At 41.6% G+C, this 24,353-nt stretch overlaps 1 protein-coding gene across 18 annotated transcripts in view; it reads right to left on the bottom strand.

The window, feature by feature from the left end:
* LOC111075401 (disintegrin and metalloproteinase domain-containing protein 11) overlaps positions 1 to 24,353 on the bottom strand; it is a 264,670-nt gene that overhangs the window by 89,115 nt on the left and 151,202 nt on the right. For all 18 annotated transcript variants that reach the window (XM_022368691.2, XM_022368693.2, XM_022368692.2 and 15 more), the window contains exons 9-15: positions 11,290 to 11,589; positions 11,059 to 11,228; positions 10,812 to 10,981; positions 10,586 to 10,749; positions 10,293 to 10,457; positions 10,072 to 10,216; positions 9,823 to 9,994 (exon numbers count right to left, since the gene is read on the bottom strand). In XM_022368691.2, coding sequence (XP_022224383.1) covers positions 9,823 to 9,994; positions 10,072 to 10,216; positions 10,293 to 10,457; positions 10,586 to 10,749; positions 10,812 to 10,981; positions 11,059 to 11,228; positions 11,290 to 11,589 — 1,286 coding nt within the window. The remainder of the gene's footprint in view (positions 1 to 9,822; positions 9,995 to 10,071; positions 10,217 to 10,292; positions 10,458 to 10,585; positions 10,750 to 10,811; positions 10,982 to 11,058; positions 11,229 to 11,289; positions 11,590 to 24,353) is intronic.

The raw sequence follows: 24,353 nt of genomic DNA, 5'->3' as shown, positions 1-24,353 counted from the left end.
GGGGCAATGCCGGCTAGCTCTCGACCCCAGGGATGGGTAGTTCCCCTTGCCCACCAAATGTAAACAAGATTTGAGATAACGACTTCTCGGGACATAAAATTAGACAAAGAACCTACAATAGACTGTAAGACAAACAAAAAGAACCAGACAAATAGACGGCTGTCAAATGGGTGCAGGCTAGGTGTTCCACTTCGCGCGCCCACCCTACCTGTGGTCAAACACAACGTTCATTTTGGCCACCCTCTGCTGGAACGGCTGCGGCTGGTCTAATCCATCGCTTCCGACACGCGTCCTCCCTCTAAATTAATTTAGGCCTTCATCCTTTCAATATTCCTTAGTTTAATATATAATATATTCCGACAAATTCATCTCCTAATTATAATTTTTCTTCCCTAGATAATAAAAAATGATAATTTGAATAAATAACATAATTACTGATTTATGGGAATAGACCTATGCGTTATGGGCGTCTCGATGCGGATTTAAATTGGGATATGCATCAACTTTCTTTGGGCCCTCCCGAGACTAACCTACAAAGAGCTCTTGTTAAGGGTCATAAGGGCAGGAATAAACAAGGCCATCGACAACAAAAATGACAAAACAATATTCAACCAAAACGGTGGGCTTGTCGGACCCCGCGCAGCGCACAAGGTTAATCCTACCATATGTTTTTGTTTTGTGTCTCTGTCGGGCAAGGTTTGGCGTTTTACAAATCGGGTTTGTTTACGTTACGGTTCACTTAATCTACTAATAATAAATAACAAATAAATAAATAATATATAATATAATAATAATAATATATATATATATATATATATATATAATATATAATAATATATAATAATATATAATATAATATAATATAATATAGGACAACACGATAGGCAGAATAAATCATGTAGCTGCTTGCAAGTGAGAAGAGTGATTCCAAAAATTAACTGTGGTTGATCGTCGGTCTGGCTGTATGTATGTGCAATGTAAATGTGACTGCAAATGTGTATGTGTAATGTGTAAATGTGAGTGCAAAGAGGCTTAGGTGGGCGTAGAGGTGGCTCCGCCGAGTCCACAGGCTTGGACTACGTGCACCACTTCGTCTGCGGCACGGTCCTTGGTCACTCTACAAGGATCGAGTGTCTGATCTGATTAGCACCCGCACTACAGACACGGAACGGACTCACGATTTGGTTTCTAATGTCGGCTCGTCGGACACACTGCAGTCAATCCTCTCCAGAATTAATCTTATCGGGTAAAACACTGACCCGGCTGCGCTGGGCAATCTTCCGGGCCAGGCTACGGGAAATGCACCGCGGATTACTTTTTGTTTGAATTCAAATTTTCACCACTCACTTTCAATATGTTCCGTCAATCGGATTTAACCCCACTTCGCCTCGATTCTGGCTCTCCTAACACTTTGTGCATCCGCTTCGGATGACCGGCAATTATTCTGATCATGTTTTGCATTTTTTTACTCCTATTTAATCCCTCTTACGCATGCGCGCCTTTACCAATACACCTAACTTATCCTATCTTCTTCCTTCTTTTCTTCAGCAACGGGATCCCTCTCTCAGCGATACGGTCCTTCACCATAGAGCCTCCTTGGAAAGCCGATAGATGGCGCTTCGACCCAGCCCTGGACAATCTATCGCTGAGGTGGGACTGGAACAAGATTTGAGGTTTAAGCATACTATACTATCCATCACCGCGGAATCTAAAAATTCCTGCCAAACTTCATATAAAAAATCTGTGACAGGGATTTTTCGCTTACGTTTGGAGTGTGTATCCAGCAACATGACCGAAATCCACAGATTTATATCGATAGTTGCCTATCGGGAACGTATGTGGACTGAGAGAACAGCTGATACCCAAGCTCAGGAATTTATGTTCACCAATTATTCCTGAAGTGAATGGTGCAAGATGTAGGCAAAAACTTAGCGCAAAACATAAAAGAGAGATGCAAATTATTCTGTTTTGTTGTGCAGCAATATATGTCGCCACCGACACAATCACTTGATCGTCAGACTTCATTTTTATTTTCCTTTTTTAATTTTAGTTGAATTTCACAAACAGAAACATAAATATATATAGAAAAATTCTCTGAAAAAAGGAATTTATTGAAAAAGTAGAAAGCCGACGGCATTTGCAGAATATTAATGTACATACAGTTGTGTTCAATGAAATAGTAGTGCCGCACCTCACTACTTTCAAAACTCTTTTGAGATATTTCTAGTCTTTCAAATTGAACAAGTGATACCTTTACAGAAAGCCTGCAATTTGAGCATTAGAAAATCGAAGAAACTTCGTTATATTTGAATTCCATCTTCTTGTTTTTTATGACTTTAGACAACTACGCATGACATCACCTGTTCAATGTATTAGCAGAATTTTACAGCTGGCACTGTTTACAAAACACAGCTGATTCATCAACCCTGTTTTAGCTATGTTCCACACCCTCACGGAATAACAAGCAAATTCATAGCAGGAATTTTCCGTGGTGCTGGAGACAGGCCTTAAGACTAAAAACTTAAGGCAGGAGGTATAATGGGATTGAAAACTAAGTTTGATGCACTCTCACTATTGAATTTAACACAATTAACTATAAGAACTAGACTGAAAATCAATTTTGTATGCGAAAATCTTATTTTTCAGTGATGTGACATTCCGTAGACGGTTGATTACACATTATTTGAATGCAAGAATTCCCAGAAAGCTCCGCGCTTAGATCTGAGAGTACATAGGTGCACAACTTCAGTTGGAAAAAAACGCATGTCGAATGGCCTGTATCACAGTGATTTGTCAGTGCTTTTGACTGATGATAGTTGATTGTAGGAGAGTGGATGTTGGAGGTTCCCAAAGACCGTATTCCCAAATAAAAGTAGTTGGGGGCGTCAATTATATGTTTGCGTATATTTGCGGGTAATTGATACAGCTGGGGTTGATGTGCGCTTGTAATCGGTTCGTAGTTGAAGAGAGACTCCCACTATGTATTTTGGGCAGCATAATGCTAGCGCTAGTGCTGGAGAGTCGAGTGGATCGTGACTGAGCAGCGCGAGAGCAAAGGGCACGAGAGAGAGAGAGCGAGCTAACAGTCCGCTGTTAGCAACACTGTCAACCGACTGTTAGCGCTGCTATGTTAACAGCGCTGCTGGCCTGAACAATAGTAAAGTTGTACTATTTGGTAAGATACACTCAAAAGATTATGTTTGGCATTCACAGAAATCCGATTGCCACCTAAAATCATGAAAAAACGAGAAGGAACGTGTTAGTCGCTTCTGGGGACGCGACTCTACTTATACCCGTACTCGTCAGTATGTACATTTTTGAGCTTATGATTTTTTAGAATTTAAAAACTAAAAAAAAAATTTTACATTTTAGATTTTTTTGCTACATCTGTTATCTACATACACATATACAATGTATATTTTACATCTAACATGTAGATTATACATGTACCATTTAGATTCTACATCTCCTTCGCTAGGGGTTGCTCGCGCACTGAACGCTGCTGAGAATGAGTAGCGTGTCTCTGGCAGGGGGAGGCGGAGGAAGCAACAGAAAATTAATTTCTTTATTTTGGCTAGATATATAATCCGATCTTTTTCAGATTCGGCAGTCTGGTAGATATGAATATTCTCTACGATACTGCGTTTTTAGTTTTATCGTATCTTTAAAATTGTGCCTGCCACAGGTTTGTCGTCCTTTGTGGGGGCGGAAGGGGGCGGGGCGAAATTTTGAAATACACTTGTAGCAGTGTGATATTACAAAATTTGGTTGCTCTAGCTCTTATAGTCTCTGAGATCCAGGCGTCAAACAAGACGGACAGACGGACAGACAGACATGGCTCTATCGACTCGGCTATTGATGCTGATCAAGAATATATATACTTTATGGGGTCGGAAACATTTCCTTCTCTGCGTTGCACACATCCACTTTTACAACAAATACAATATACCCCTTAACTCTTTTTTGAGTACGGGTATAAAAATAGCATTGGGCATGCTAGACTGAGCCTTAAGGGGCCCAGCTCATATGATCTAGTACTTTCTATCCTGGCGTTTGAGTATAGTTTGGTATTGAGCGAAACCACTAAACATACTGTATATAGATGTGCCAGTTCATACACCGAACGTGTCGCAGCTGAGTTTTCTGCTTTTCAGGCCTTCGGCTGGGGTGCTGGGACCATTCGGCTGTGGTGATGAGACGTTCGGGTCGTGGGCCTAAGACGTTCGGCATTTTTTCGACATGTTCGATTCATGATGCGAAAGCAAGCCGAGAATTGCAAATATACAAAATATTTATCAATTCTTATTTTTCGAAACCGTTTTGAGTTTGCTTTGAGTTTCGTTTCCAGGTTCGTAAATGTGTGCGTGCCATGTATTCACACATACTGTGCTTACGTGTGGGCTCTACAATTTTTGGCAGTTTTTGATTTGAGGGCTGATGTAGTGACCTGAGCTGATCTGCCGCAACATAAATGAGGAATGGGCAGAGTGGGTGGGAAATAAATACAATATATAAAAATAAAGGATGTTAATTTTTTTCATATATGAACTTTGATATGCACGAATATGTAAATTAAACGGATATTATTTGATTATAATTCATAGTCGACTTCATATTAGAATAATTCCATGAGGGTATTAAAGGTGCGCGAATTTGAAAAGTAATTTGAAATATAAGCCAGTTCTAAAAAATCTACATAAATGTATATAAAAATATCTTTAAATGCAATTATATGGATCGTAAAAACAGGTCTCTGAAAAATATATGTAAATTTATTGATATTACGGCAGCAACGAAGTCGAAAGCCGACGGCATTTGCACAATATTTACATAAGTAACAACAAAGACTATACAATACATTTTTGTACATTTCATATCATATCTCTGCTCATATCTCCTAAACTAAAACTATCTTGAAAATTAGATTCGCTAAAGCTCTGGAAAATGTTCTACTAGATGTGTACATTTATTTTATTCAAAGCGTTCATGAGTCCCCATTGTAAATACACACAATACAAACAAATAACAACTTGAAATTTTAAAGTTTAAAACCAAAATCGACCTATTAGGGCCGGATCAACCCTCAACCGGGCCCTGGGAAACCATCAATCTGGGACCCTCCATTTTTTCACGCCAGTTCCTTCTTTTTTCATTTGAAATATGTGTTCGATTAATTTGTTTGATGAGGTCCACGACCCGAACGTCTCAGGTCAACACCCGAACGTCTCAGGTCCACCAGCCCATGATGCAATTATATAAGGTGGTCTCGACGGCAGCAGCAGGCCCATAACCATACTTACAATAAGTGCGAGTGAAAGGGCTCAGCGCAGTAAGTGTGAGTGAAACAACAATAGAGCGTGTGGATTAACCCTCTGATGGTCCATGGGGTTTAAAGTTGCCGGTTATAATAAAAGGAGTTGATGTGTTTTTTATAATTTAATTTTTAATAGTTTTGAATTTGAAATTAAGCGTTGTTTTTGTTTTTGAATAGATATTTTTTTGTTGGGACTCTTAATTCTAAAATAAATTATAATCTTAAAATAAAATAGAGCTCTGGGTTCTCTTCCGGAACAGCATCATCATTCAGGCGCCTTCTTTTAAAGACTTGGCCTTTTTTTGGAGCTGACTTCCACTCCGAAGCTTTAAAAAGGCTTTCGCAAATTTTGGAGTTCTCTCCCAGGCTGCAGCCTAGGGATTTCTCCCACAATTCTCTTCTCACAACACATTTTGGTGCCTTCATCAATTTTACACCGAGCACGTGCTTGCGGCAATATGTCATTTTTTTTCACAAGGGTTAAGGTTTCCGCAAAAATTTGTCTGTACCCAACCTTTCACTACAACAAGCGAGCGCGCACTGAACGTTAAGGTCCTCAAACCCGAACGATTCGGCAGCTGACGAGACCACCTTATATAATTGCATCATGAGGGGTAGTGATCATGTGAGGGTGAGGGTGGTGCTTGCTGACTCCTTGGCGAGTCTGCCGACTCCCAGTGGGGTCGCCGAAACGGTGGCCGGTGCGGGTCGCCGTTCCTTGGCTCTGTGGCCGGCCTTGGGTATCTTGGGCTGCTTCGCGGGGGTGCGAAAGTGGTCGGGATGGTCCGCTCTTGGATGCTCTCGAGCTCGGTGGCCAGCATTGTGAGCTGCGCTAAGCTTTGCAGTTCGTGTCGCCGCACATACATCTGGTATGCTGGCAGGGCGTTGTCGTAGATCCCGTTCAACTCCTTGGCTGCGTCGTACCCGTCATGGTGCATGAGTAGCCGTTTCTCGATTAGGTAATCTTTGAACAATTTCCCTATCGCTTGCTTGCGGGCCCGGATTCGGTCTTCCAAATGTTCAAAATACCGTGGCGGCAAGAAGAACGTCAATAATTCTTTTCGGAAATATGCCCATGAGCTGCCTTGCAGTTGGCTGGTGCGGTACCAGTGACTGGCCCGATCGGTGAGAAGCTCTTTCATGGCCCGCGGAAGCTGATTTGTGTCCACCCTATATGAGAGCGCACGTTCTTCTAGTAGTTCCAGAAATGCAAGTGGGTCGTCTTGTCCGTCGAACCTGATTCCCCATTTCCGAATCTGTTCCGCGATGTGGGTGGTGTGGCTGTGGTGGCGTCCATCTATGGACGGGTCCATGGCTGGCACGATCCTCTGAGTGGGCGAGCGGCTGGTCTCCATAACTGGAGGTCTGGGCAAATCGGCTGGCGTTACGATGCGTGGTGGGCCGGGTGTGCTGTATTCGGCCGCGGTGGGCACTAGTAACCCGGCTTTTGGGTCTGTTTTCCGCTAGTCAGATGTCCCAGGAGTGGTGGGTATGGGTGACCTGGAGCGTCCTGCTGGTTTGGCGTATTGCCGTGCAAGGTCTCCTAGTCGAACCCAGGCATCCTGCGAGAGTGTTCTGGCGACTAATGCTGCGAATCTCTTTCGTCGTTCCTCGACTGTTCCTTCGTTGCCAAATCCGAATTCCTCGGTAAGGACTTCCAGCTCGTCCCGACGGAGTTTGTGGATCCAGCTGGTATTGGTATGGTGTCCCTCAGGGAAAAATGCGTCGTGTTGACCGTCTCCGTGGGCTTCCATGGTGTGTTTCGGTGGTTAGTGGAACTGACTTACGTCTTGTTTGTGGTACTTCTGTACTGTAGCACTTTCGTTCGACACTTGTAGGTTCGGCACAGCGGCACTACTTGTTCGCGACCGGATTTTGCGGGGGCGCGGGTTTGTGCTTGACGGGTATTTGTCCTCGCTAGCCTAGTCTCTTTCGGTGGCCGTGTGTCTTTACTCCACAAAGCTCGGTATTAAGGTGTTCTCATAGTTTCCTTAAAGTCGCCTTAAATTTACCAAAAGTCCCTGCTCGGGCGCCACTTGTAAGATACCTATTTCAGGCTGGGGTATGCATCACCCTGGCCAGGGTCCTCTACAAGAAATTTGTAGATCTACTGGAACTTAAGGTTCGGGGGTGGCCTTGAAATGTCCAAAAGAGCAGCAGGCAAGGTGGGAGAATTGATGACGCAATAATTTCTGTTGGTTTTGGTCATTATTAAATGCTTTTATTCGTTTTACTTGTGTACAATTCGAGACCTGCTGGTCTTGCTAGAATTTCTGTTGGCTGGTGGACTGTCGGGCTGATGGACTGCCTAGTGCAGTGTCTTGGGTTTGGGCTGATGGACTGCCTAGGGTTCGGGCTGATGGACTGCCTGCTTCTTCGGCCGATCTTGGCCCTTTTATGCAGCTGGCAATCGCACCTGTCTTTGACCCGGAAATAATTAATTATTGCTAACTTATGATTATTGAGTGACAATAATTGTGGTAAGTGGGTCGAAGCTGGGTGCTTCGTTGACAATTGTTAACGGGTCAGTGTGGTTTTGCTGAGACTGCATCGCGGAAGGTGCGGGCTGCAGTTGGGAATTGAGTTTAGAATTGGTTTTGCTAACTCCGCACCGCGGAGTTCTGAATATCTGAATTTGGGTCGATAATTTAAGGCCGAGTGGTTGCGAAATATCGTAAAGAAGTGAGTGAATGAGATTTTAGTGCTGTCTTTGCTGAATGCGAAATATTGCAAGAGGTGGGTTGTTTTAATTTGAGGTGTAGACAAGAATGGGTAGAGTTGTTGATCGAGAGTTCTTAATTTTAGTAATTGCGTGCGTTGCTTAAGACTATTTTATTTTCCGGATGTGCTGACACACCGCTATTTGTGGAGAACCGTGGTTAGAGCCATGGTTCGTTGGCTCTGTGTATATCAGTTTGATTACTGTCTCCGACCAGCGTGGATGCCCACTGGTCCGTTGCATAGACAGTTATAGAGAAAAACGTATTTTCCAAACCATCTAGTTTTTGGGTTGTTTTTCAACTATGACTTGAATTTAAAGAGTGTCGAAATTGGCAAACAAATGCGGACTAAGTCTTAAATGGAACTAGTACTGTAAGAAGTAGAAGATTCCGACACTGTTTCCCCCAACACTCTGGTCTTGGTCAAATTCTCGATAGGAAACTCGATTGGAAATTGAGCATCGAAAACATTGTACGGAAGGTCACAGTCGTCCTTTAAGCCTAGTACTCAGATCCAAAAATTGTTTGCCAGCAAACAAATGTCATATACTTTTCGAGCGGCCAGTGTGTGACCAGAGGTGTGCACTCCATTCCGAACGGTTACACTGCTCAGACCGCTGCTTGGTTTTGTTTTAAGTTAATAAAATGCACTTCTTCGGCTGAGGCTGCTCTTCCCCAGGCATATCCTCGGCTTCCCAACATTTTATTGGCATGGTACTGTGTCTGACTATCAGCAGCAGCAGATGGCGACGCCTCCCGTGCTGGACACCGTGAATACAAAATGTTTTGAAAACAATATTTGTTATGAAAATTTTATGAAAATTAATAAAAATAATAAATTATAGTATCCATATAATTGTCATTCATATAACACTGCATTAATTAGATTATATTTGTCTTCATTATTAAAATATTTCATTTGGTTGTGTGTACTCTTATTGCAATGTTTGCTTCGTGCTTGCTGGCAAAATATATCAAATTGATATAATTTTCGAGGTGGGTCTAAACATACCAAAAAAACAAGCAAATACTTCGGATACTTTTCCAGTATATGCCGACCTTTTTTTTGTTGCCGTAAAAAATTTCTTATCGGTTTCATTGGAATATCAACCCTGATTCTGTTCGCGAGGTGTTCTAGGCTTTAGTTCTGAGTACTAGGGTTTACACCTGTCATTGGATTAAAATGGAAAATGTAACTGTTGATAGTCGGATGGCATTGGATGGAGCATCCAATTATGCTTTTCAGAGTGGTAGTATGGTGGACTGCTCTTGACAAAGAAGCTCAGCTGAGTTCAGCGCATGGCAGATCTGTGTATTACTGGTGGTCTCCGCACAATCCCTGGCGACGCCCTGGACGCTATGCTGCACCTTCTTTCCTTAGATATCATAGGATGTTGCTCGCGCTCTCGCTCTCACGCCTATGCTCGTTCTCTCTCTCTCACGTTCGTTCTCACGCCTACACTAGCTTGCGCTCCCGCTCTCTCGGCTTGACGTAGGCTGGGTTCCAGCAGAAACTCACGTTTCCACCACCGTTACAGCCGGTACTTCTATTACATATTACTAAATCAACCAATATAACTGCGTAACGGCGTAGCGAAATTTGGAAATACGCGTATAAGTTTGGTCAGTTAAGGAATTGAATTCAGTTCGCGAATAAATAAATAAATTAAAACTGATAACCGGATTGCTTAGTGTCGAGGCACGAATGCCTTAAATGTTACGACATGTTTTGCTGTGCAAATATGGGTGATAGATTCGCATCTTTAGCATCTTTATTGATCAACTTACTCTGGATCGCACTTAATGTAATGTTCATTCGCATCACGCCCACAATGGCCATTAATTGAGCCCTTAGAATTAAATTGTTCATAGCACTGCCGATCTGCTGCGGATCCCCCATATCCCCAAATTGCTTCACATTGCAGGCTAAGTGTAGGGCAGTAGCCCTGGAAACAGTAGCCTGAAACATATGAAAACGGTTTTAGACTTAGAGCTTGTTTCATGATACAAAAAATTAGACTGTCAAGATTTACGCACCAGAGACGCCAGCTTTGCTGAGACCACATGGAGAGCCATTTTTCTTGTAGACATCAGAAGGACATTGACCGACTTCACCATCGCAATATTCTGGAAGATCACACTCATTGTTTGAGTCCCGGCAAATGTAATCCTTAGGACGTAACTGCATACATGTAATACAATTACATATAAACAATATATTGAATTAGCATATTATGTAGGGAGGACATAGTACATACGCGGCATTGTTCACAGCATGCGCCGCTAGCGCATTGCGCCTCAGATTTAAGCTTGCATGTTATTCCGTCGCAGCAGGGATCCAGGGCACACTCTTCAAAGGTACCACAATCACATTCCTCATCTTCCTCGACTACTTTATTACCGCAGTTTCGACGCAGTTCGATCTATTAAGTGAGAATAGTTGAAAAGAGCTGCATTAATAACTTTCTGGCTGTCATGCTACGGTTCCAGAAACACCCAATCAATTTACTGGGTCAAAGTGCCACAATTTATCAGTTGGTTTTCCGCTCACCTCATTGGGCTTGTTGAGCAAACACAGTCCATGTCCCGTCCGCAAAGCGTCAATGTAATCTTTCTTACTGCATTCCGAAAATTTATACGGTTGGACATTCTCCTGTCCGACGATCGACTGTGCCATTATGCAACCATGCCAGTCGCGGCAAAAACATTCTTCACCTGAAGACAGTTAATAAATCTTTATTTTTAATTGTGCTAAAATAGAAAAAGACGCTTCTTACGTCCGTCGTCGTGGCCCATGCCAATGTTATGGCCAATCATGTGAGCCATGGTACCAGCGAGGAGGTGTGGTTCATACACGTTGACATCGACGCTGATGCCTACAGCTCGAGGTGTACAGACAGTTTCAGGAACGGCCATCCCAGCCTCTCCGCCGGAAAATGTTTCACCACTAATGGACGGAAATTAAATAATATAAGATAATATTACATTCTTTAAGAATACTCAGAGAAGACAGGAAACTCTTACGTTAGTAACTGAGTAGTGTCTCGCTCGATTTGGAACAGATTTCTTGACGTGTAATCATTAAAGTTAGATATTGCCTTGCCAATGTCCTTGCTTCCATCGATGACAGCCTGATTTTTTCCCCATGTCTCAATATAAACCACCGACACACGAGTATTCAGTGTGCGAAAGTACTGGTAATTTTTAATTTAATTAAAGAGATTCAGATCCTCGATTAAAGATTATAATATTTACCAGATCAGCTATATTGGCAACCTGTATTGCGTCGTGAATAACTTCGGCCCGCGTGCTGCCGTTGCGTTTATCAAACATTGCTTTGTCAACGATTATTGCTGTTTCAATGTATTTGGTGGCCTCCCGCACATCCCTCTTACTGCGCGCTGAGTGGTTTGGAAGAATTTCGTCCACCACATCCGCCACTCCTACTGACAGGTGTTTGGTGCGACGAGACAATCGCCATGAGTCCAGGTTACCTGAATTTGCGCATCCTTTGTTTGCTTTCGTACGCGCTTCGAAAATTACATGCGGATGTTTCTGGCAGTGGTGATCGAAAAAAAGGTTAAAATGTGCGATAATTTCAATTTCAAATTACAGTTACTAAAATCTGTAGACTTTCCTAAATTTTAATCTTCAATGTATATATATATTAGTAGGTATCTATATAAATGGAAAGAAAAAAATGTTTAGCTGAGAACGGCTGGGCCGATTTGGCGAAGTACGCGTAGAGGCAATTGTCAAAGTCGGAAATCAGTTCAAAGATCGACGAGATATTATTATCCATCGACGGAACATTCAATTGCGTTATTTGATTGACTTATTCCTGCTATAAGACGATTGAACCTATTTTCAGCGCAGGACACACTGATGGACAGGACCGAACAAGAGTTGATCAGCATACCCCAGAGATTGCCAAAACAGCAGAGCACTAGGACCTGACGGAATTCCCAATCGGGCTTTCAAGTTGGCCATAAGCTTTCATCCAGAAACCTTTGCCTCAGGCTTATACCAAGTGTCTCACGGACGGTTGCTTTCCTGGGAGATGGAAACAGCAAAAGTTGGTGCTGATCCCAAAACCACGGAACATGCCATCCATCGGCATACAGGCCCATCTGAAATGCTAACCAAAGCAATAGAGTACGGCTTCCGGAAGGCTCGCTTAACCCTAGATGCACAGGATAAGGTGTGTAGCATAGCCAGGAAGGCTATAGAAGGCAAGCGATGGCTCGGTGGGGCCAAAAAATACACTGGACATAAAAAATGCGTTAAATTCCGCGCTTTGGAGCAGAATACTGTCGTCCCTTAGGAGACTCGGCATTTCAGGTGGTCAGCGACCACCGTGTCGTGGTCACGGTCGTCAGGAAGCCCATCCAAGAGACAGAAAATACGATGAACGAAGCTATCAAAACAATAAGTGGTAAACCGGGCAGGACTTGAACTTACCGAGCAGAAGACGGAAGTGGTCCTAATCAGCAGCAGGAAGCAGGTAAAGACCCGTAGGAAGAGCTATACGGTACCTGGGAGTTATGCTTCACACGTGGCTATCATTCAGATAGCATTTTCACGAGACACACTGAAAGGTACACGGCGTCGTTATGGTGGTAACTCGAATGATGCTGAACAATAGAGGTCCGAATTCGACAAGCAGGAGACTTCTCTTCAATGTTTCAAAATCAACGATGGAAGCCAGTGACAGCTTTAAGGAGAGGAAGGTCGCCAAAACACAACAAGACGTCAGAGCTACCAGAATCAGGGCGAGGTCCATATTCCTGGAGAGCTGGCAGCAGAGATGAGATAGCGCGGAAACTGGCCGTTGGACACACTGACTTATCCCCAACATAAGCGCATGGATGAATCGGCGGCTTGGTGTACCTGCATCGCTTTGGACACGAGAAAGACAAGCTATGCTCCAGCTTTGGAGTAGTAACGAACGCGGAGCACGCCCTGACCATATGCGTCAAATTCTCGGAGGGACGGGGACGGGCAGAAGGAATCTTAGGGGTGCCCATCACAGCGGAAGGCCTGGTGGCAAGTATGCTGGAAAGCGAAACGAGCGGCCGTAACAGGCAAGCCAGCCTTGTGAATCAATGCTTCACGGCAGTTCCGCAAGTTTACATAACATAATATATTTTTATCCTTTATTTTATATTTTTATACTATAAATTTGTATATCGTTAGTTTTTAAATTATTAATTAAACTGTAGTATGCACACATAGCCAATACCCTCTGTACCAAGTGTACTTAAGGGGAACACACTGTAACACTTTGTTGCAGTGTTTATGTAATTAAAAGTCCCAGACATAACTTGAGCTATCGTATTACGATCGCCCAAGAATGTCTCGAGCGACATAAGTGCAGCGTCAACATATTCCCATGACTTGACGGCACCTGCATACACACATGCATATACATCTTCCCTCGCGACCTCGCTGTCAGCAGCGCTGGGCATATACACATACATATATACATAAACATATATTGCGGCCGCTCCACTGCCGGCGTTTCTGGCAGCGCAGCTGCGCGGCTTTAGCCAAGTAGATCCTAAGATATATTTCATTTATACATTCAATAAACGAGATTCAAAACAGACGGATGTCTGACTCCTTATCTTTAACCCCCGATCAAAGAACCTTTCAAATACAAAACCTTAGACGACATACACGACATGCAATAAGTAGTCAGAATGTCGATTATAATCTAACTTAAGTGAAACGTGCGGAAGAAAATGAAAGAAGACATGCACATATTGCACAGCTCACAGCACTGCCCACCTCAAATTTGACAAATTGTTACTGGAAGAAGACCAGTCGCAAATGTATAATTGAATCGCGCTGCTTTCGAATACTATTTCGCAATGGACTACAAAGATCTTCGCTGCGTTGATGTCGGTTCTTTTCTGTCGTATTCCAGCATTTCAATGCATTGAAGTTTACATCGGGAACCTCCGGCATATGCTGCGCTGGTAGCAACTAATAATTTAAAAACTTTGGTGGATTTGAATAGTTTATCCTTAGAGCAGTCTATTGGTCTACTCAATTCTTCTGTGCGGATACTTAAAGTGGATGATTTTTTCGAGAAAAAAATAAAAATTAATCATTATATACGGTCCCTGCTTATTACATTGAAATCGCTAAAATTTTCATTTAAACTAAGCTTCAACAGCTTTAAAAAAAAGCTTAATAGAGTAAAAATTATAAGTGATACACATAAAAACGAGAGGTAACGTTGTGAGTCGCTGAAAAATTTGGGGCGAAATTTAGCTATACACTTTTTATGACTCTAAACACCAAATTTTGTTGAGAACTCTGAGAACTAGGCGCTCATCGAGACGGACAGACAGACATGGCTAAAGCGACCTAGCTATTTACTTTATATGGTCGGAAACTTTTCCTTCTGTGAGTTACGCATATCTATTTCCATTATTCCATTATTCCAGATCAAATCGCTGGAGAACTGCATTTATACAAATCCGTTGACAGCGTAACCAACGAGGATGAAGCCACCATCCAACGGAATTTTTGAACTTGCTTGATAACTCCATCGCATAATTTATTGCTAAAGATGGGACTGATCATAATCATATTGCGGTATCTGAATCATCCGAAATTGTGCGACGGTACGCGGTTTTCCGTCAATAAAATTATGAACAATGTGATTCAAACGATGATCATTAAGGGTAAGTTACAGGATCCAACTGATCTTCCATTCCAATGGTGAGAATTCATTTCCTCGTACGATTGACTTTTGCGATGAATCGATAAATAGCAAAACTAATCGTTGGAGTTTCTGTGAGATTAATCTCGAATTTTCCTGTTTTGCGCAAGATCAGCTGTACGTTGCATGTTAGCGTGTTGGCAAACCGTCTTTGTTGTTTTTTTTTTGCGCCGGAAAACAAATCGAATAACATTGTTTATCATATTGCTCTCAACTGCTCTCAACACTCAACCCATTTAAATAAATTATATTGAAATTTTAACTATCTGTGTTTTACTATGTGTCGTGAGTTTATTTAGAGTCGTTAAATTAGGGCGAGAAAAAGTTTGCCCGGTCCGCTAGTATTTAATATTTTCAACAAAATCAATTGTGCTTTCAACAACCTTTCAGACTGGTTAAGAAAATCCACCCCTTTTTTCTGGCATCAAACTGACTTTTTCTGATAGACTTGAGGCTTCAAACTTGTTAATGAATTTCTCGATTATATATATCGCGTTCCCTACATTTTTCCTGTGAACAGATTCTTTACCTCGTATCGTTCCATACATCTGCATCATATTCACTAACCCGAATCGTCATATTCCGGTAGAGCGCAGCGATCAGCCTACTACTTTTGGCTCTTTAATCCTAGCCTTATATTTGAACAAAAGGGACCATTCTAACTATTACAGCTTCCAGCAACCGAACCTCTACCACGGCCAAAAAGCCAGCAACGTGAAATAAAATTAATTTCTTCATTCTAGCTATAATAGCGATCCGATCTGATCTAGATTTGGCATTGTGGTAGGTATGGTAAATCTCTACGATACTGCGTTTTTAGTTTTCTCGTATTTTAAAAATTGCGGTCCGATTTGCTCGAAATAAAATGACATGAAGATAAAAATAGTGTCACCGTACAACGCATCATTTGAACAAAGCTTTGGTCAAAGCTAAAAACACAAAGGGGAGGGGTGCTGGTCTGCATTGGGAAACATTGAGCATTTAGGAGCAGCTAATGCAAAATATATTTATCGAATTCCAAGAATTTAAATGCTCTAGTCAGCACTACGTTCTCTTTCGTAGTGACCAGACGTGTTTTTGTTTTGCTCTACTCATTTTCCTTTTATTTTAATTAAACAGCCGGTGTTTTATATTCAAATTTACTCTCTAACTACTTATCTTAAAATCAATCCTTAACCTCGAGTGCATGCCTAATAATTTTGTAAAACACAACTTATTTAATTGTGTTGTTGCTTTTCGTAATTACGCCCTCTCATTACATTTAGCCGCTCTTTGTCCTAGCTATTGCCGCTTATCACACTCTCTCTATCACGCTTTAAGCATCGCTCTAAGGATTTGCTCTGCACATTGGTCTGATTGCTATTTGTTTTGAACTTTTTTTTCTCGAAAAAAAATTAAAAGACATAAGTCTTGTGGTCGGCAACTTAAAGTCCTGCCCGGTCTACCCAACCACTTATTGTTTTGATAGCTTCGTTCATCGCATCATATCATTATGGATTTTGCTGTCGTCTGTGCCAAAAAATCAGCAGAAGCAGATCACACATGACCAGCCCAACATCCCTTGCTGGCTTTGCGGAAGCGTAGTGCACGCAAAATGTGTAGGGATCTGGGACCGTGTAGGAGATGCCATTTCCCGAAATAACGGCCTGCATTATAGTTGTGAGGAATGCCGTGCTGTGGAAAACGACATGCGTTTGTTCATGGGGCAGACGCGGAGTGGCTTCAAAGAGCTGATAGTAGGCTTTAAACAGCAATATTATCGGCTCTTGGCCATAGACACTCAGTTCAGCAGTTTACAGCTGCTGGCTGAGTCTCCGAGGTGCAAGAGGTCTACTCCGCGGGACTTGCAAGTGCCGACTGCCTCATGTCCGCCGGCATCCGAAAAACTTACTCCGACCACTCCTTCAGTGCAGCAGTTGATTACGTTTGCTACTCCAAGGGCAACGACCGCTGCTGGTGATGCAGATTCGGGAGCCGAATGCGTCACTTCGGAGAGTATGCAGGAGGACATGTCTGTAGCGTCCGTGTCCATCGAGTCCACACCCAACTCCTTAACTTTCCCATCAGTTTCGCTCCCACCAGCTAATAGATGTCCAGGACCACCGGACACTGCCATCACAGGTACAAGGCCTGTGGTGCCAAAACCACTGGTGGGAGTCCCAACAAAGCGGTATCACGGCTTGCCCCTGACCAGAGAACGGCATTGGGTGATTGCAAATAAGTTTACACAAAAAATCACCCGATTAAACTGATTCGGCGTTGACGGATACACACTTGCATGCGCACATATTTCCAGATGATTTTAAATCACTCAAGCTTTGCCTTCTTTTATTCTGGCTGAGTTTATTCATGCTCGTTCGTTTTTTGGGTGTTTCGGGGGTCTGTTACTTCGGCTCAGCAATGAGCCAATACGATTATGAGCAAAGACGCAAATGAGTAAGCTCAGCTCGTATGATTTTATTCAAGTGAAAGAACGGACATGCATAATGTGTCTAATTGCTTTTGTATGCGTTCCGTTCGCATTTTCCATTTTCATAACTTGCTCGTATATTCCACCTTCCCGGATATCCTAATATACGAGCATCACCTGTCCGCTTTAAAAACTGTTTCTTCCTCGCTATCAGATAAAGACCATATGATAGCTCTTGGTTATTTCAATATGCCAGGTATTGTTTGGTCTTCGGTAAACGAGTCTAATAACCTTGTGCTCATGTCACGACATGACTTTATCGACGGCTTGTTAGACCTTTCCCTGTCTCAAGTCAACCATGTATAAATTCCTTGGGTCGAATGCTTGATGTTTGTATCGGAACCATAGCGCTGCTAACCCGAGCCCTTCCGCTCACTATACCTGAAGACTCCTTCCACCTTACATTCGAATTGACGGTCGATATGGGACCTACTGTATTGGATCGAGCGAGGCTATCTGAACGTGTCCGCTGCTTTCGTAAAGCCGAGTTTGCGAAGCTTAAAAGCTCATTAGGGATTTTGATTGGTCCGCTTTGTACTTATGCACTGACGTTATGAAAGGCACAAGTATTTTTTACAATGTACTTGACACACTTTTTAACTCCAGTGTCCGACTTTCTTGTCCGGTTAGATCTGGGAAACCTTCTTGGTTTACCAAAGAGTTTTCCAGTCTAAAAAGCTTTAAAATAAAGACTTTAATAAAAATTTCGAGAAGTTGGTTCTCCCCCTTCTCTCTCCCGCTATGTAATAGTTCGGTCAAATTTCTCCGTTCTTAACGCTCAATGCTATAAAAATTACCTATCTCGATACAGGATACGATTTTCACAGAACGTTCGCACATCCACCCTCGCTATCCTCAATATGTCAGCAAACATTGATCAGGCAACTGCCCATCTTCCTGCCAATTTTTTCCAAAAAACCTATTCTCATGAAAGCTACTCTGGTCAGCCGTATCCATACAGTCTACCAGGGTCGAACGGCATTTTTAGCCCCTTGTTAAATAAAAGCTCACTGCTTCATGGCCTTCGACCAGCTAAGCCGGTGTTTTCACAAGGTCCTGACGGAGTTCCCGGCTGTGTACTCAGGTACTGTGCCGCTATGTGTGGACCCCTGCTTCAACTATTCACCCTATCCATTAACTCTTCATGCTTCTTCCTAATCTGGAAGGAATCTTTTATTATTCCGCTCCATAAGAAAGGTGGAAAATCTGATGTAAATAATTATATCTAAGTTCCTAAAAGTTCCTCTTCCTAAAATTTTTGAAAAAATTTTAGCTCCGCACTTGCAACATCTCTGCAAATCACTTATATCTCCGTCTTAGCACGGTTTTTTAAAGCGACGATCAACAACCAAAAATTTATTAGCGTTTACCTCTTTTATCACTAAAGGCTTCTGTAAAGCATTCGACTCTGTAAACCACTCCTTTCTATCATAAAAACTTTACCTTTAAGGGTTTCCGCGTGGCTCTCTTCTAGGAGACCTTGATCGTAAGTGAAAGGGTTCAGGGACTGAACGGTCGCAGATACCGCCTTCTCACACCACATCCCTTAATGTTCTGTTTTCTTCCAAGTACAGCACTCCGGACCTAACGGTAGCACTATGCGAGAGGAAGGATGGGAAGAACATATACCTAGCCTCGGCATGCCTGCCGGAAGATTTCAGGGCTCTCATCAACCAAGCGCGGAAGGAGGGACTCGACATTGTCTTAGGCTGCAACGAAAATGCCCATCACTCCCTCTGGGGAAGTACGGCCCCGAATTCTAGAAGAGAGTAGCTGTTCGAGTACATTCTGTCCACACATCTTGTTGTGTGCAACCGGGGAGACCACCCCACTTTCCGCAACTGGAACCGCGCAAAGGATATACGTATAACACTTGCCTCGAATAGCTACCATCGATGATTGGCACGTGTCCAGTGAGTGTTCTTTTTCTGACAACTACAGGATAGTGTACAGCATCAAATGGAACAAGGAGAGGCCAAAAGTCTACCGCAAACTCAAGCGAACAGACTGGATTCGATTCTCTGCAAACGTAAAGAAAGTGCTCCCCAACCCACCAGAAGGGGACATCCTTCAAACAGAAGGACTAAAGGAGGTGGCGCAGAGCACTAAGGCTCTACAGAAAGTGTTTTTCAAATCCTGCTCGATCAGCTGACCCGCCAAGTCCAATCACAACCCGTACACGAAAGCTGAGCGAAATCAGAAAGGAATCGAGGAAACTTTTCAACAATGCAAAAGTGACAAAGACACAGGAAAGTTGGGACGAATATCGCCACAGCTTCAATACCTAAAAGAACACCTCTAGGATGGCGAAAAGGACAGCCTTCTGCGATGCTATAGATTTTACGACTGAGGCCTCAAGGAACCGACGTGTACTGTCAAAGGCGCCCACCACACCAGGCCTGCTCCGCAGCCACGACGGCAACTTCGCAGAAAGCAGCCAAGAACACGTAGAGCTCTTCACGAGTACCCCGGGTTGCTCAGATGTCACCGGTGACAAATCCAACGCCAAACTGGGCGCCTTCAAGAATATTAATTATCTCGTACAAGATATAATTGCACCAGACAAAATTACACTACTCGACAAAATCAAACTTTTTTTTTTCCTCAAGGATCCAAACCTACTTTTTCTGATAGATATGGGATTTTAAAGTTCTTTTTAAGAATTATGGTTGTTTTATATGGCAGCACTTGCTATACCAGTACTCAAAAAGAGTTAAGGGGTATATTAGATTTGTGGTAAAAGTGGATGTGTGCAACGCAGAGAAGGAAACGTTTCCGACCCCATAAAGTATATATATTCTTGATCAGCATCAATAGCCGAGTCGATATAACAATGTCTGTCTGTCCGACCGTCCGTCCGTCTTGTTGAGCGCCTGGATCTCAGAGACTATAAAAGTTAGGGTAACCAAATTTGGTTTCCACACTCATGTGATATCACACTGCTACAAGTGTATTTCAAAATTTCGCCCCGCCCCCTTCCGCCCACACAAAGGACCAAACTCTGCGGCAGGCACAATTTTAAAGATACGGTAAAACTTAAAACGCCGTATCGTAGAGAATGACCTGAGCTCTTAAAGTAAATTTTCGTAAAAAATACTGCACAAAAATTATCATTTTTGCATTTGAATGTTTTATATTTCCCAGACGGTAAGCTGAAATCACAACTTCTAGCTGTTTTAATAATCTTTTCAAAATAGCAAAGTTCTTGATAACTAGACGTAAGTACTAGAGTTATGGGAAGAAAAGAAGCGCTACCTCTGAAAAAAGCTTTAAAAAAAATACCAGACGTCGAAAATTCTTAAAAAAAAAGTTCTGCCATAGAAAAAACCATTATTATTTTTTTTTAATTTTAAAGTCCCATAACTTTCGGAAAAAGTCGGTTTGGAAAAAAAGTTCCATTTTGTCGAGTAGTGTAATTAGGCGCCGCACAGTGGGGCCTCAGTCGCAAAGAGGTGGCAAAAGTCAATGAATTTTTTGAACGCTTTGGATAAATCCAATACACGATTTTGCAGAGCTTTCAAAAATGCAAGTTTACAAAAGTCTGATTTTTAGTTTAGGAGATATGAGAAATCAAAGTTGAAAATTATTTCCGTGTGCAAAAATTTATTCAACTTTTATTGACATGCTGCATCTTTCAGATAGAATAATAAGTAAACTGTGCGAGGTATCATTCTGTTTTTGGTATCTTTTACTAGGTGTGTTCATTTTTATCAATATTAACTAAAAAAACTGGTCCGTTGCATAGCCTACTGTCTGGGACAAACATTTTTTTTCGAAATTCAAACGGGACACCACCTATGATTGTTACCTGGGATTAATTATGTAGTAATTTACATGTTTTTATTTATTTTTTTTTCAGAGGTTACTACCGAATTAAAAAAAATTGTAATAAAGAAAATTCCAAAAAAAATTTTGTTGAATGATAACACTACTCAACAAAATTGATCTTTTTCTTTCGGCTGTGGACCAAAATGACTTTTTCTGATAGATTTCGCGATTTAAAAATGTTTGTAGTACTTATTTTTTTTTATGGTGTCATTTTTTTTAAGGAATTTTTAAAATATGTTATTTTTTTCATGGTTTTTTCCAGAAGTTGTGCTTCTATTTTTCATATAACTTAAGTATCTTATATCTGGTTGCAAAGAACTTTGCATTTCTGAAAAGCTATAAATCCGACCCAGACTCTTTGTATCTGCAGCTTAATGCCTGGAAGATATTAAGCTTTCAAATTCAAATTTCATAATTTTTTGCGGTATTTTTTTTTTTCGAAATTTTCACTTTGAAAACTTGGGAAAAGTCGAAAGAAAAATAAGAAAATTCTGGGCATGCATTTTTAGTTTTAGATACCTTCAATAATTAGGCGTCGTTTAAGGTATTGTTCATTAAAATCTATTTTGAAAAAACTTTTATAATTTAATTGTATAACAAAGAACAGAATTCAGGGTGTCCACTTGAAAAAAAAAATGTTGGTCTTATTTTGGCCCAGCCTAATAGACAGTTATAGAGAAAAACGTATTTTCCCAACTATCTAGTTTTTGGGTTATTTTTTAACTTTGACTTGAATTTAAAAAAAAGAATGTTTTTGTATTCCCGAAATTTTTTATACGTGCTCTTTGCATTATCCTTTACCTTAGTTTAAAATCTCTATCTGCAGTTTAGCGTTGCTTGTCTTCTACATCGATAACAGTGACGCTACCTCGCACGAAAAACGGACAAAAATGGGCTGTCGCAGCTCTAATTCCTATATAAACTAAATTGGTACACTTAATAATTAAATCATTTTTAAGTTTTCGCTACCTAAATTATGTTATTAGCTATTAATCCATTTGCAGGCAATCCTTTTTAGCTTCGACCTACTTTTTTTACCAGTTTTTTTAGCACTGCATATGCAGGTTATCTTTGTATATTTGACCTGCATTAGACCAAGTTTTTTAACCTGCTTTTTATTTTGCCAAAGGGTGGTATATGCATATGTATATATTGCAGTAATTTTTTGTTCAGCTCCTAGTCTTATTTTGACTTCTAGACCATTAAGTTGTGTATTAACAGTGAAAATGGCGATGGAAAATATAAAATTGTATAAGATATTTAGAGCTAGAAACGACTATAACAAATTTCAGGAAGCTATTCTCGTTGAATTAAATGTAGTATCAGACCCAGAGCAAGTGTAAGAAACAATATTAATCTTGCATATACTCGTATTAAAACTAAATGGGAGATGTCACAACGTAATACTAAATGGTTCAATACCAAAAATGCAACCTGGTTAGTTGGAAAGCACTTGCTAGATGATGGACCCTCCACGTCCACAGGACGATATACAGGAAGACCAATTAAAACCCTGGAAGATTGTTCAGCTTATACAAGAAAGAGAAAACTTGTAGATGCAACATTTCATACAGCTACGGATCACTTATCGGAGGCGCTGTCAATCAAATATACGAACGACAAGGAAAACAATAGCTCACATATCACAAAAGCTGTTTCGAAGGCAAGCCCGATTAGACTTGAAATGATAAACAAGAGCATCGTCACGCCGCCAAATTCACAACCAAGGCCGTACACCGTTGAAGAGGCTTTGGCATTGTTTATGGATTTGGGAATGTCTAAGGACAAATATTCGATATTGCGACATTCCTTGAAGCAGCATAATGTCCACATTTTGCCAGGATATAAATAAATTGTAATTGTAAGCTAAAAAGAAGGCAGGACTGACTCCACACGTGACGGAGGTATCAGCGGAAGTAAAACTGCAAGACCACACTGCGAAACGGCTCATAGAAAGCTTACCTTACGTTCAGATTGAGAGTCTTCCGCGAAATCTCACATTGATCAGCAAGTGGGGATGTGATGGATCTTCAGGACAAAGTGCATATAAGCAAATAATAGAAACGGATGATAAATCCATTACAGACGGGGCTTCTCTTGTCCCCCTCAGGCTAAAATCGGATTTCAGAACATTGGAAAAATCTCCGACCTTCGTCTGCTCACTATTGCCACCCGATATTATTTAAATACGCCAAGGAATCTTCAGAGTTGATAAAGTCTACAGTGACTGATATTCAGGGGTGCCACAGACTGTCAAACCGATCGAATTCCAACTGAGTTGGTTTGCTAGGTGCAACAGCATGCTGTCTCGGTTGCTTTTTAAAATCTGTAGTATTATGGCTAGAGATTTGCTTAAATTCACTGCTCAAACACATTTTACTCAAAGATTATGTTTTGGAAAGTTTTTTAAATTTGTGATATATCTGCATTAGAACAATTTGAGAATTCACTTGGTTTAAGTCCTTTATTTACATTTTACGAAATCTCTAGTCAAATCTCTAGTAGAATTGCCATTCGGTGTCGACGTCCAAAACCAACTCAAAGGTAAATCTGGCCACCTAGTTTTTCTGACAATTAAATTTTTTTCGGAGTGCTAAATTCGAATGATATTATTCATTTAATGTTTTTAAATTAGAGATAAAAAGAACTTAAGTTTACATCATTTAAATTTCCAGCCGTGGCAAATATATGCGTAAATAATGCCGCTCCAATTACACTGCCCTCCGGCCGAACTCTTGAGGGTTGGTTTCGGGGGCCCTGTGTATAAGCATTGAATGCTTTGTTTTGTGGCTTGGGGTGGGGGTTGGGGGGGGTGTGCCCCTGACATACCTTTGGGGGCGGGCCCCGGGGTTGGGCCGCGCCCCCGGGTTGGCGGGGGCGCCGGGGTTGCCGGGGCCCGGCCTGGCGGTCCGGGGCGTGGTATTTATATTAGCGGGCAACCCCAAGTGTGTTATCGTGTGTTAACGTCAATGTCAAAAAGGAAAATAGGTCGCTCTTGCTGCGGCGACTGACATTTTTCTATAAAATTTGTTCAATTTAGAATGCAAGTAATTGACGTGACGTTCAATTTGTAATGCAATTTATAATGCAGTCACAGACAACCGCAAAAAAAAAACTTTGTCAGGGTTGTCACTTCAATTGAGCGGGCAAAAAATTTAAATTTTGTTGTTAATAAAATACTCAAAGGTATGAGCGAAGAGTGGCCAATGCAAAAGTAGTTTTGGGTAACTTTATACAAAACAATCCTTCTCAGATCCCTAATGAAAGACCAGCATTTCACAAAATTAT

This window comes from Drosophila obscura, unplaced genomic scaffold (assembly GCF_018151105.1).
Source record: "Drosophila obscura isolate BZ-5 IFL unplaced genomic scaffold, ASM1815110v1 contig_87, whole genome shotgun sequence".
NCBI lineage: Eukaryota > Metazoa > Arthropoda > Insecta > Diptera > Drosophilidae > Drosophila > Drosophila obscura.
Note: the sequence above shows the minus strand (reverse complement) of the source record. Positions and strands in the feature narration are given on the sequence as shown.